The sequence below is a fragment of the Dioscorea cayenensis genome, chromosome 15 (assembly GCF_009730915.1).
Source record: "Dioscorea cayenensis subsp. rotundata cultivar TDr96_F1 chromosome 15, TDr96_F1_v2_PseudoChromosome.rev07_lg8_w22 25.fasta, whole genome shotgun sequence".
Classification (NCBI taxonomy): Eukaryota; Viridiplantae; Streptophyta; class Magnoliopsida; order Dioscoreales; family Dioscoreaceae; genus Dioscorea; species Dioscorea cayenensis.
In genome coordinates, this window is record NC_052485.1 from 642,483 (window position 1) to 655,390 (window position 12,908).

General features: G+C 37.2%; 2 protein-coding genes and 1 long non-coding RNA gene across 6 annotated transcripts in view; all 3 read right to left on the reverse strand.

Moving 5' to 3' along the window:
- Positions 1-5,292: 5,292 nt before the first annotated feature.
- Positions 5,293-6,964, reverse strand: LOC120277917. 3 transcript variants are annotated; one of them, XM_039284786.1, is made up of 3 exons: positions 5,913-6,964; positions 5,739-5,804; positions 5,293-5,641 (listed from the first exon to the last, which is right to left on the reverse strand). In XM_039284786.1, the coding sequence occupies exons 1-3, from the start codon at positions 6,600-6,602 to the stop codon at positions 5,495-5,497; spliced, it is 903 nt and encodes a 300-aa protein (XP_039140720.1). In that variant the 5' UTR covers positions 6,603-6,964; the 3' UTR covers positions 5,293-5,494. The 3 variants fall into 3 exon arrangements, with proteins under 3 accessions (XP_039140720.1, XP_039140719.1, XP_039140718.1); XM_039284785.1 differs by having other exon boundaries at positions 5,294-5,641; positions 5,739-5,807; XM_039284784.1 differs by having other exon boundaries at positions 5,294-5,641; positions 5,739-5,816; positions 5,913-6,963.
- A 577-nt stretch (positions 6,965-7,541) lies between these two features.
- LOC120277175 (tRNA (guanine(37)-N1)-methyltransferase 1-like) overlaps positions 7,542-12,908 on the reverse strand; it is a 9,060-nt gene continuing 3,693 nt past the window's right edge. Inside the window, 10 exon segments of the mRNA XM_039283924.1 lie at positions 7,542-7,679; positions 8,466-8,578; positions 9,225-9,285; positions 9,287-9,337; positions 9,728-9,870; positions 10,142-10,212; positions 10,705-10,871; positions 11,011-11,130; positions 11,266-11,364; positions 11,611-12,383. Coding sequence (XP_039139858.1) covers positions 7,542-7,679; positions 8,466-8,578; positions 9,225-9,285; positions 9,287-9,337; positions 9,728-9,870; positions 10,142-10,212; positions 10,705-10,871; positions 11,011-11,130; positions 11,266-11,364; positions 11,611-12,383 — 1,736 coding nt within the window.
- Positions 7,824-9,248, reverse strand: LOC120278177. Of its 2 annotated transcripts, none has more exons than XR_005541567.1 (4): positions 9,225-9,248; positions 8,466-8,791; positions 8,040-8,171; positions 7,824-7,965 (listed from the first exon to the last, which is right to left on the reverse strand). It is a non-coding gene; the product is annotated as an uncharacterized LOC120278177 (long non-coding RNA). The 2 variants fall into 2 exon arrangements; XR_005541568.1 differs by having other exon boundaries at positions 7,824-7,975.

Here is a 12,908-nt window from a genome sequence, read left to right on the forward strand (position 1 = left end):
CTGGATGGACCCAAGGAATGTTGGATTCTCTACAAAAGTTTCATCTGTCATAGCTTCCATGCTTTTGGATGTTACAGCAGCACCAGGGTCTTTAGGCATGCTTTCACGAACAATTTCAGTTCATTCTGTTTAAGGATGGAGGCATCACTTTCCAAAGACTGCACCATTTCATTCAGTTCAGCCTCGGAGGCATTGTTTCCCAAAAGCTGCCCCATTTCATTCCGTTCAGCCACAGAGACATTGTTTCCCAAAGACTGCTCCATTTCATCCAGTTTAGGCATGGATAAATTGCTATCCAAAGATTGATCCAATTCATTCTGCTCGCACAATGAGACATTGTCTCCCAAAGACTGCGTTGGTTCATCCTGTTTAGGTATACAGACATTGCTTTCAGAAGATTTATTTTTCTTCATTCTGTTTATCCACGGACACATTGCTTTCAATAATTTCTTCAACTGATTCTTTCCGAAGAATGAGCTGGGAAAAACCAATCGTAGGAATTTCATTGGGCAGATGATTCCCAAAGCAGGTGAGACAGAACATCAAATCCTGAAAAAGGAAGACAAAAAGGCATGAAGTTTTAAAAGTTACTGTAGGATAAAACAAATTGGAAACAATGCAAAGACAGAACATCCAGCTCAAGAACAACAAAAAGCGACAATTAACGGTCATATGGCGACAATTAAGTCAACTAAACCATGATAAGGAATATTTCCTTTCAAGCACGAAATTTTCCAAAAAAAGAAATTTACTAGTCTAGCATTCATATACGTTACAAGAACAAATTTTTCCTACAGCACTACGAGACATAAAAGTTACAGTTAATTCTACATAAGTCGTGTCCGAGGGAAGTCATAAACTGCTTAGATTGCTAAACATATGAAAAGCTCCTTTCCTATCCAACGGTTTCACAAACATCTGAATTGAAGTAAGATATCAATTTTCTTTTATCTGAATTTCTACTAAAAACACATAATTTCTTCGACTTCATGTATACTATCCCTTTTTAAGAAATGCCCCATGGACTAATCACAAGAAAAAAATCAGAAAAATAAATTGCATCAAATGGGAAGTTTTCTGTGCACAACTAAGATAGTAAACAAAGGTACACCATCTTTTTTTATCTAGTGATTAGTGTTGCAGATAGAAGAAAATAAAGAAACATAAAACTATTTCATTCACTGAACCAAACAATGACAAACAAAAAGAAGAAAAATGGTATGCTTTCCTGTTTAATAGGTAAAATAACAGCCTAGGAGAAACCAAATCCCTCTTGAATGGAAACCTTCTTATTGACTACTAAACAATTCAAAAAAAAAAAAAAAGTTTCATTTCCATTCAAATGGTACTGAAGTTCCAAGTAGTTCCATTCATATAATTGAAATCAATAGAAAGGAAAACAGCAATCATATTATTAACACAAGAACAGTGTGACAAATAGGCCCACACAACAAGAATTGAATTTTTTCAACCATAAACCATCTCATTCTTCTTGTATCGTGTTCTACATATCACTTTCTTTGAGGACAGATACCAACCCCACCCAAACTCAACTGAAACATTTCTAACTTAAAAATTCAAACACACCACCATTAACAGCACAAGACTTTAACTTCTCCAAGTTTAATGCGTCCATAAAACCTGTGCTCTTTTGAGAAACACAAATACCATGACTTCATACTGCCAATCGTATCATAATTCTCTGATACCTAGTTTACAACTCTCTTTAATCGACATGAACTTCAAAAAGTCAAAACACTGCCACATATTGAAATCCCAGAGCACGCAGAGCAATCAATGAAAACAACCACGAACTTCCCTCATTATTGCAACATCGAGAAAACAATAACAAAAAAGGGCATTGATAAGGAGCATTTCAAGAGACCGGACCAAAGCACAGAACAACACACCGATAAACGATGGATAAGAAACACAATGAATTTTCAATGAATTTATTGAAAATTATACCGAAAATCAGAGCAGAATCAGAAGCAGGAACAACCATGACATAGTTTCGATGATTGAAGAAAGCATTGCGCCGAGTTCTTGCAAAAAGAAATCGATAGAACCGGATAAGGTGAAGAGATAAACCTGAAAAGAGCCAAAGCGGGCCCTTTTTCGTCCCTGAATCCACTGAAAATGCTCGTTGTTTCGAAGAGAGAGAGACACACACACACACAGCGAAAAGCACGAGGGGAAAAGAAAAGGGCAGGGGTCCGATGGGTTTATTGAGATTTTTAAAGTAAAATTTCTGAGATTTTTTATTTAAATTTTAATATATTTTATTACATTATTCATATTTAATTTGGGCCGTTTTCTTTTTTTTTTATATATATTTTTTTTTCCTGTTTGGGAACGGTTTTCTTGCATTCCTTTTGAACAATATTAGAAAACAGTGGGCCCACGTGGCACACATGTGAGGTGGCTTATAGCTGGCAATCTCCCACATCATACACGTGGAACAAAAAAGATCTTATTGATCCTGACCGTCCGATTAATTATATGATAAGGTTTTCTAATTTTATTTTATTTTATTTTATTTTAAAAAAAATTTACTTATTTGCCATTCATGTTAGACTGAATTTATAATCTTTCAGCTCTACATTTCACGATGGTAAAACCCCTTTAATCCACTGCCGCCTTCTCTTCACTATTCTATATTTTTATAATTTGTTTTTGAGACATTCCAGCTTTTAATGATCTCTCTCTTGATTCGCTTTATCGATCGATAAATTCAGTGTATATGTTATTTTTAAAGCGTTAAAAAGCGTTTATTATTTCAAAAAATTACTACTAATATTTTAATTTTGATTTTTATATAATTTAATATGAGAAAGAAATGTGAAGATATAAATTAGGGGTAATTTTGAAAAATAACTAATCTCTATTAAATTATGTGAAATAATCGATTTTTGGTATGTGAGATTCGGTTATTGACGACAAATATGAAGGAAAGTATAGTTCTCTTCTATTATTGTTGTGATTTTGTTCTTTGTTTCTTTTTTAACCATACATTTATGATTTATATATTTTTAAAAAATATATATAATAAGAACCATTTGGCTTCAGAGGATGAATTTAATCAGTTGTTGGAGGAAGTGACATTTACAACATCACGTTCACAACGAGTCATCTGGTCTGCTTTTCATTGGAAAAAAAAAAGGGCCTGCTTTTGGCTGGTAACTCACTTTCCAAAGAGTGAACAATATGCTTTAAATCATTTTTCTTGAGATAATTGTTGATTAGTGAAACAAGGAATTTATTGACAGTGAAGTATGAACTCTGGTTGTTCTTCTGCTTCTGTTTTAGTATATATATATATATATATATATATATAAAGGGGGCCACTGGCAGCTGGGATTATCAAAATTTTGGATAGGTGGTTCATGTGAAATATAATATAATAATGTTAAGTTTGCCAACTGAAAGCAAGGTTGATGCCCCATATAAATAGGTGGTGTGTTTGTTTGGGTGGATGGTGAAAAGGGAAACATAATTTTAATTTGTTAGAGAACCCACCTTGCAAGTTCTTCGGAAGCTTGGAGAGGAATAAGAAGTCCTTTTTCTCATTTGATCAAGAAAACATCATCGTATAATATAGTTAATTAGTGAATAGATGATAATTATATTATTGATTATCTAAGCAAACTTTTCAGCAGGCTTCTTGTCTGTATTATTATTAATTTAATTAGATTTACAATGCGTCAAGCTAGGTGTCTTTAGCTTGTGGATAATTTTCAGTTTTAATATATATATATATATATATAAGTTTGTCATTGATCAGTGAGTTTTTCTAAAGAAAAAACACAATGCTTAGTCTTAATCAACGTCAATGCTATGCCAAGAGGGGTATGTTTTATGTTTATCTCCTTGTTTCATACATTAATATAAAAAAGCCAGAATGTGTCATGCTGCCATATTTAATGCCTCATTATTAGAAGACATTGGAATACCCGGCCCCTGATATCTAAATGGGTCCCTTGATAGAAATGGTCTTTCTTTATTCTCTGAGAAGAAACTTGTCTCAGAGCATAGACTTAAGTCAAATCCAAGTCTTTGTGTTAAACATGATCTTGTATTAAAATAATAACAAAAATAATAGAGTTCTGAAGGTTAATCATATTGCTTTGGAAGAATTATAATTTATTCGATGGGATTGATTTTGAGTGACAGGGAGGATTAGGGTACAGCTTACCATGAGATAACATTTAGCCTGACATTCACTTTCATTTTTTATATTTTTTTCCTTAAAAATTTTAATTTATTTATTTTTAAAATTTACTGTAATATCTGTATCACACTTGTCAAGAGCGACTTCATTAGCACACATAAGTGAAGGTTGTAATATCACTTATGAGTTAATTTCGCTAATAAAAATTTAAACCCTTATCACTAAAGGCACCATCCGAGAGGCCCATATTAATATGTCTCTCTAACCACTTGAACCAAATGCATGCATTTGATTACCGTAAACACTTAGTTAACCATTGTCATGTTGACATTATTTCTTTTTGGTAGGTGTATGTAATTAATAATAACAACATACCTACAACACTAAACTATATAATCTTTTAATGGAAAAATGAACTAATAAAAAACAAGCAACATAATGGAAATTAAACCCTACACAAGAACTCCTTTTTCTATGAACCAGGAGCTTTTGATTTTGATTTGATAAGTAACCAATTTCATCAATGCATTCCATCTCTCTCCATAGAACGTACATTATGTGAAAGCTACTATATTTTGCCACCTAACAATCTACCTGTTTGACACTTCCAATTGATCTCTTTCGGTTCCCAGTCACTTTATCCTTTGCTGTTAATAAGTAGTGCCATCAACTTTCTTTGTACGATGGAGCATTTTATTAAGGCAAGCACAAAGAATCCAGACCAAGCTCCCAGTTGAACTAAAGCACAGGAATATCAAAGATTTTGGAAATCCACAATAAATACCAATAGATGCATGATCCTCACAATCGTTCACTACCATAAAGGGCTTGTTCTCACAATCCTTTTTCCTGCTTGCGGCCCCATTCAGTTACTTTCCTCCTTTAAGTACAACTAGTGACACTCCATGTGCATCATTTAGCTAAACGTTAACGGCCAATCATGCCTTGGGATTTGACTAGAGTGAGAAACTGAACTGATCATGGGATTAACATAATCACCAGTCTAATTAATCAACTGAGACTAATCCTAATCCTAATCCTAGGTGTTTTCATTATCTATAATCTAATCCCTTCCCTTGGTTCGTCCAAAGAATAAAATATTAAAATTCACATAAATATCTTCAAATCTAAAGCAAATTGATGGTGTTGGAGTCTAAACAAATTAAAGCATAGAGACTAAAGCAAGAAACAAGTAACAACAGCAGCAGCAGCAGCAACAACAACACAATCTTTGATTCTGTTTCGCCGGAAATTAAAAAGAAGAAATTAAGGCTAAAATGAAAGGAACCATGCATGTACTAGTTTTCAGATTTATACTTCTCATTAATGGCCGAGTTTGAGTGATAAGTCCACAAGATTTGGAGAGGATGTGGATGGCGATGCAACATCAACCGTCTGATCAGCGATCTCCGAATCTCCAGCTGATTGGTCGATGGGCGGGAAGAACATGTAGTACGGTGCTACGCTTTCCTAAAATAAATTTTACAAAACAAATTAAACGATGGAGTTCAATAACTCACTTCAATGAATAATGGAGAGTTTAGTGGTCTAAGTAATCCAGTATCACCTCTCGAGCGGCGACGTGGCCGGCATTGGGAGTGTCGAACTCTTGATCACCGGAGAGACGCCGCTTCTTCTGAGAATGCTAATCACAATAGAAAAATGAGAGGAAATGACGAGAGAAGGGGAATATATAGGAATGTGAATCTATGGATCTGGGGAGTTTCGGGATGGGGCTTACGAGGGCGAGGAACTCGCAGTTGCCGAGGTGAGGCATTTGGTTTGAAGGGGGCTCTACCATCGGAGGGCAGACGGCGCAGAACCTTGTGTGCCCGCCAGTCATCAGGCTACGATCCACAGCGTAATAGTCGAGGAACTCCGATCGGATACCTGGTGCTGGCACGTATGGAGTCATCGCATGTCTTAGTGTACGCCATCGCTGGTAGCCGTGTGACAGCGATCCAGGTGGTAGATCATGCCACCCTCCGCCGCCGCCGACGTTGGTGTATGATGGAACGGCGTAGCTCTGAAGCAGGAACTCGCGATCCGTGATCTGGTTGAAGCTCTCTTGGAGACGGGAGTAGTTGAACGGGGCGACGCCAAGGCCATGTCTAGGAGCCTTTAGATCATTCCACCGATCGCCGTCGACGTAGACTTTAGGAGAAGCAGTATAGGTCGGAAGTTGGAACTCGTCATCATTGAGCTTCATCCGGCTTTCTTGGACGCGGAGGCGCTCGAGCTGGGCTATGCCAAGGCCACGTTGAGGGGGGCGCTTGGGGGCGGGCGGCTTGCCGCCAGCCTTTCTCGCCGTCGGCTTTGATATCGACGCCGGGAAATGATCACGATCCGGATCGCCATGGTCTTGAGCTATGTGAGATCGATCCTGCGAGGAAGAAGGAGAAGTGAACAAGTAAAGGAAGGCGGTGGACATGGAGCTCTGAGAGGGAGAGCTTGCCGAGGAGGGAAGAGTGGTCTTCGTTTATATAACTGCATTGGAGATGCTGAGGCACAGTGGTGGTCCCCACATAAGAGTGTTGACACGTGTCGATGATTAAGAGGAAAAGGTTGTACGTACGGTCTGAATCGTCGTGTGGCACCTTGCATGAGGGGCCACAACCGTCGGTAATATCTGAGGCTAGATCGATCGGACGGCTGAGATTGCGAGTAGGAGGATCACATGAGAATTGATAGATTGGAAGGGGATCAATATATCATGTTCGATGTAACGGGTGAGAAGGAGATGAAATGATTAGGTGGGACTCGTTGTTGAGGATTTTGGGTCTAGTCTAGAGTTGGATTCTATTTCAAGGAATGGTGCACATGGTGTGAGCCTAGGTCGACGTGCAATTTATCAATCATTGTAGTTGTAGGCAATTTTTTTAAATCAGTCAGTAAAGAAATTTATATGATGGACTTTTGAAATAGACTAGCTGATGTGATGTGTGATGTACATGGAAACCTGAGAGCATTAATTCACTTGTAATATATTATATATATTTTATATTCATAAAGAAAAAAAAAAAATCCTGCAATAATAATAATAAAAGCACTCTGGTTGGTATTCTGAAGCATGTTCCCCTTCCTTCAAAGGCCCAGTGTAACGGCAAACTGGAAAGGGATAATGAAGGAAGGTAATGAAAAAGGACAAGAAGGAAAGCACAAAAGAAGGGGACAGAAGAACTGATCCCATTGAAACTGCCTCCACTGCTGAGGATTCCAGAAAAGGAATTGTGAATATGAGGCTTTTTCTTGCATTATATTAAGCCCAGGCAAAATGGAGGGCTGGGGATTTTCCAGGTAGAGAAAGCTTAGCTGTAAAGAAAGCAGATACACGCGCATAATGCTAGAGAGGGAGTTGGTGAGTTTATTTCTACTTTGCAGGCGTGCCAACATTGCAGAGTTTGAGGATGAATAGCAATAGCAACCCCAAGATAGTAACAATTATTAACATATAAGGCTTTGACAAGCTCACAGGTTCCTGGGTGAGGTCAGGCACACAGTGCATAACCTTTACATCATAAAAGGATAGAAGCATGCTAATTTTACAAACAAGAACAAAAACTTTAACAGAGAGAGTGGAAAGAATTCTAGTACAGGCCGGGTAGGTGCCAAGGGGGTAAAAGTTACAACCAAAATGAAAAATGCTTTTATGAAGCCTTCCATGCGGGATGTGGCATTGGCTTTAATAATGTATGAAATCTAGTTGTCACCAACATAGCATAAGATTGCCAATGTAGCCAATTAAGATCATGATGAATCCACATATCCATGCAAAATTATAGATTGAAAAGGACCTGGAGAGTACTGTTATGGCATGTCAAAATGATGACTTAATTGATATATTCGCAAAAGAATGGCAAAGGCTCACCAGTTAATCCGCAAAAGCAATACTTGGTGGCAAAATAAATGATCCGCACAGCATCCATTTTCCAGGCGCAACAAGTCGGACTCTGTGCATATCAATCTCTATCACCTTGTCACACAAGACCTTGTTGATCCTCTGCAAGTGCAACATGGGTGAGTTCTTTTAAAAATCCATGTCAAACATACACTACAATACTCTTGGCTAAAGATAGAACACTCAAACTAAATACTGGAAAAAGGGAATCAAAGCAACATACTAAATATGCAGAAGACTAACAAGTAGTTTGCCTAGCAAGTACAAGGTGGGCTTGTTTATGCGTCTAAGCATAACGCCTTGATTCTACTTCTTCATGCTTTCAAAAAGCCTTGGTTCTAACAATACGCAAGTCACCTGTTCTGGTGATTAATCAATGAAAATTTAGATCCTAACCTCATGGAAGTCAAACTCTGGATTTTCTGCTTTGGAAAAGCCATAGATATGAATCTTTGGTAGATGGCAATTATCCTTCTTGAGTTTACTTCCCAAGATACCTTGGAAAACATCTGAAACCAAAAGCATTAATAATTTAGAATTCACAAATGCATCAACTTTATACCTCGCAAACCATATGTTATTTAAAAGGAACACAATAGATCAGGCATCTTTTGATAATTACAACCCTTTTTCTGGTGCAAGAATATGTCAATCAATAGGTGTCATCCGCATTAACACAGAAAACCAGATATGATTTTTTTCCCCCAAGGCAAAAGAAATGCCTTCAGAAACAGAAGAACAAAAATTAGAAGCCATTGTGAGCATTTTATGCATCAATAAAACAACAGAATAAATAATCAAATAGCAAGGTTACCATGTGACAACAAAAATAAACTCAAGATAAAACATATAAAATGACAAAAAGTATAGTTTTCAATGCACATGGTGCATAATTCTCAGATGTTGAAATGTGAAAATTAATAAGACTTGAGAAAAATACTATATATCATCAACAGTAAACAGCTATATTTATCCAGATGAGAAATATTCAAAATGTAAAAGCTGCTGGATAACGATTGTCAAAGATAACCTGGTATGTTCTAAAGCCTAAAAATTTCTTTAGCAATATAAAAGAGAAATTTAAAACCAAGAGGTCAGGTCAAATTATATATAATAAATAAATATTTAGAGTTCATAAGCAGTCCCAAACAAAACCAAGAAACTCCACAGCATCATTCGCAAAATTCATGACGACTTGTGTGATAGGATGAGCGATTTTGTCCGGCAAAAACAGTGCTAATAAACCTCCTGCCATCCATGTTGAAAACCTACAAACGCAGAACACAGATGTATTAACAGGTCATCCCTCAAGGAAATGTTCCACGACAAAATGGAAATCTATAACACATCCAGCCATAGTTTCTAAAATTTTGATCTTATAAAAATTTACACTAATCGAGTAGAATATCATCCCAAACTATATAAACCATTGAGATAAGAATTAAGGACCAAAAACAGCTTAAGGATCAGGAAGGCCAAACAAGTGTGTTGCATGGGTACATAGGCATTAATTGACCCTATTATGTTAAATTAAGCATACCACTGCTGCACATGAATGATTAGGTAAACTTAAACAGACAGATATGATCCTTGAACTTAAAAAGGGGGAAAACCCATGAGCCACGTACAATTTATACATTTAACAAAATCCTTCATACCTGAACTTTTCTGTCAAGCTTGTTGAGAACCACATTTCTTTCAAGATAGTCTACTGCAATAGGGTTTAGATCATTGGCATAGACATGCTTCACTTTCTTTGCTGCAGAAATAGCTATAGGACCAACACCAGAAAATACATCACCTGTTCATTACATAATTCTATTTAGTTTGTAAGAGCCCTAAGTATTAGCTGACTATCTTTCTTGGGAAACTTAAGGAATTTTTTGTTAAAAAACAAAGGTTCCAGATTAATGTCATGTTGCCTTAAAATAATGCTCAACCTTCATGAATTCATTGAGGAAAAAAAAATTATTGCCAGTGAATTAAAAAGCAGCAAGTAGTTTCATGACCTAAGGTAATCTTTCTCTTGCTGAAGACAAACTATAATCAACCAGGAGATCGATGGTACTCACAAACTATGTCAGAGCCCATGAAGCAATCAACAAGCCTTATTCTCTCAGATCCCAACCTAGAGTTCCAGTAACTGAAAGGGGGGAAAAGAGAGAGAGAGAGAAACGAGTTTATTCAGCTGCATATGTCAAATGGATCATCTCTTAGAGACCATAGGATCTACTAAGTGAGTGAAAGGGATATAAGTGACCAAAACACCAGCTTGCAAGATTGAATACATTTTCAGACAGCATATCAGACAAAATGTCTCAGTGAAAGAGAATCTACTAAATATTCACAGTATAAAGCACTACTTTGACAATTTAGGTATTTTACTGGAAGTCATCCAGCGAGCAAAGAGCTCTTCAAGCTTTAGAAATTACAAAATGACACTCTTCCAAGACCTTTCAAACCACATTGAAGAAAATGCCTCCTAACATCTAACAACCAAAAATTCATGACTTTATATCCATTAGTAGATAAGAACAACATGAACATCAGGAAATCAGCTTATATTAGTCCATGAATAAATCATGGATCTGTAAATTTTCCAAGCCTCACCAAATTTAAAATGTAGAAAACTTACACAGTAGCTAAATCAACTTGAAAACGATACCCATTCTCAATAACTGTTGTAACAAGAGAATGGTTGCCAGCCAACACTTCAAGCTGCATTGTTCTGTATTCATTGTGGATAGCATCCATTTTATTAACAACCGTCTGTATCTTTGGCTTATTCTTATCCAAGACTACCTGAAATGCCAAGAATGTACTTATTAAACAAATTATTTTCCCATTACAAATAGAGCCAGAAGCAACCTACAAATAATTTAATAAACCTGTACCGATTGTTAAAATTTTAAAAACTCTTCAGCATCATTAGCAAGAATACCTGAGCAATGAGATTCTTATATGGCAGATGCTCATCTCTCAAATTTAGATGTGCAATGTGCCCTACTGTTTCAAAACCAGTTGGAACAACCATATCCTCAGGGAGCAGGGCCTCAAGAAGCTGAGAAGTAAAAGATTGACTTGAGAAAATTTAAGGAAAAGTAATACAATAACAATGGCCGCTGTGGTCAGGAGAAGCAAGAACAGAGGAATTGCATAACCAGAAAACTATGGATTCTAACAAAGGCGCCACTACCTCATTCATCTGCCAATAATCATAAAATAAGGTCAGGTGGCATTGCACAAGCTCAGCAACTGAAAGCTTCTCCCGCGTAGCACACCCTTCTAGCACAGCCTAGACAATAAAGAACAACAATTATTACGGAACATCACATAAAGTAATACAAAGTAAACATTATCATAGAGCAATTATCTGATCAATCTGGATGAGATCAACTTTAAAGCAAAACCAAAGATAACAAATCACATATACAGTTGCAATGGCAAGAAAAAACTCATTTTTATAAAACACAATATTGCATATGGTTTTGTATGTTGATTTTAAAACTAAAGCAGCAACTCACAGAGTGTGCAAAGCCACCTTGACAGCGTTCGGCAGTTCATCTGCTCCTTTTTTCGCAAATCGCTCATCCAACAGCAACAGCCTCGTCGGACCTCTCCACCTCCCTGGTCCAAAAACCCACTCCAAAGCAAAACCGCTCATATCTTCCTCTTCTCCAACACCACCATCTCCAACAACTTCCACAGCATAGAAATCATTCTTCCCCACTCCACACTTCACTTCCAGTCCCTCTTCTTTCCCATTCTTCAGACTGTTCTTCTTCTTCTTCTTCGGCCTCGACATCTTCGCGAGATTCCTGAAATTTAAAAACCCCCGACAGTTGAAGTCCTTCACGAGCTTCTCCCTATACAGCACCGGGCTCAAGCGATGCTCCTCGTCACCATCTGATTCCCCGTCCACACGCTTAGCCAACGATCGAAGCCGATCCCCACCATCCCCTTCCGAGCTCCGCATAAGCTTCTTGAGCTCAGGGTCGAGGTCGTCGCCAGGGACACGGGCGATGTTGCGCACACGTGGCCAGTTGAGGAGGTGGCCTCGGAGTCGGCGCTCAAGCGAGGAACACTCAGCCGCGGGGACTCGCAGGGCAGCGATATCGAAGGAACGGGTGAAGCTCTCCCGGTCAATGCGCCAATCGGGCGGTGGCGGCAGGGAGGAGGGTGAACGTGGCGAAGAGTCGGACCATGGTTGAATGGATGGGCATCTAGGGTTAGGGTTTTGGTTTGGGAGATGGTGGAGAAGAAGGAGGGTTTTCGGAATGAAGGCTTGCAGAAGGGGAAGGAGGAGACGACGACCTGGTGGTGAGAACGAAAAGCGAGATAACAAGACATTGGAGACGCGCAATGAGAACAGAGATTGGCGGGGGATAATAATGAACTTTTTATTTGTTGTCAAAAAATAAAAATAATAATAATAATATATACCATATATGTATGTATATATATCTATATTATAGTTAAATTCATTATCAAATTTTTTCCCCAAATTATTATGATTAAAATTATATATATATATATATATATGTATTATTACTAATTTTGTTATTTATTGAATTTGATTGACTAATATTTAATGTAAATGAACATTTTGTATATTTTTCGATAAAAATGATAAACCATAACTCTATTGAAAAAACTATTTTGTATATTTTATAAACTACGCTAAAATTATTGAAAAAAAAAATTAAATGACTTCTGCTATGTATCTAAAATCATGGTATGGTGCATTCACTGGTTAACTCATATAATATAATTTAATTTGTATAAATAAGATTTTATAAATTTTTTCACATGGTTTCCATATAAAAACATACTATTAGA

What these genes read in the sequence shown, in the direction of transcription:
- LOC120277917 (XM_039284784.1), bottom strand. Translation starts at nt 6,602, where the DNA reads ATGTCCACCGCCTTCCTTTACTTGTTCACTTCTCCTTCTTCCTCGCAG. An exon ending in ACTGCGAGTTCCTCGCCCTC is followed by an intron (nt 5,817 to 5,912) that starts GTAAGCCCCATC and finishes TATTGTGATTAG; the next exon opens with CATTCTCAGAAGAAGCGGCG. An exon ending in GCCACGTCGCCGCTCGAGAG is followed by an intron (nt 5,642 to 5,738) that starts GTGATACTGGAT and finishes AATTTATTTTAG; the next exon opens with GAAAGCGTAGCACCGTACTA.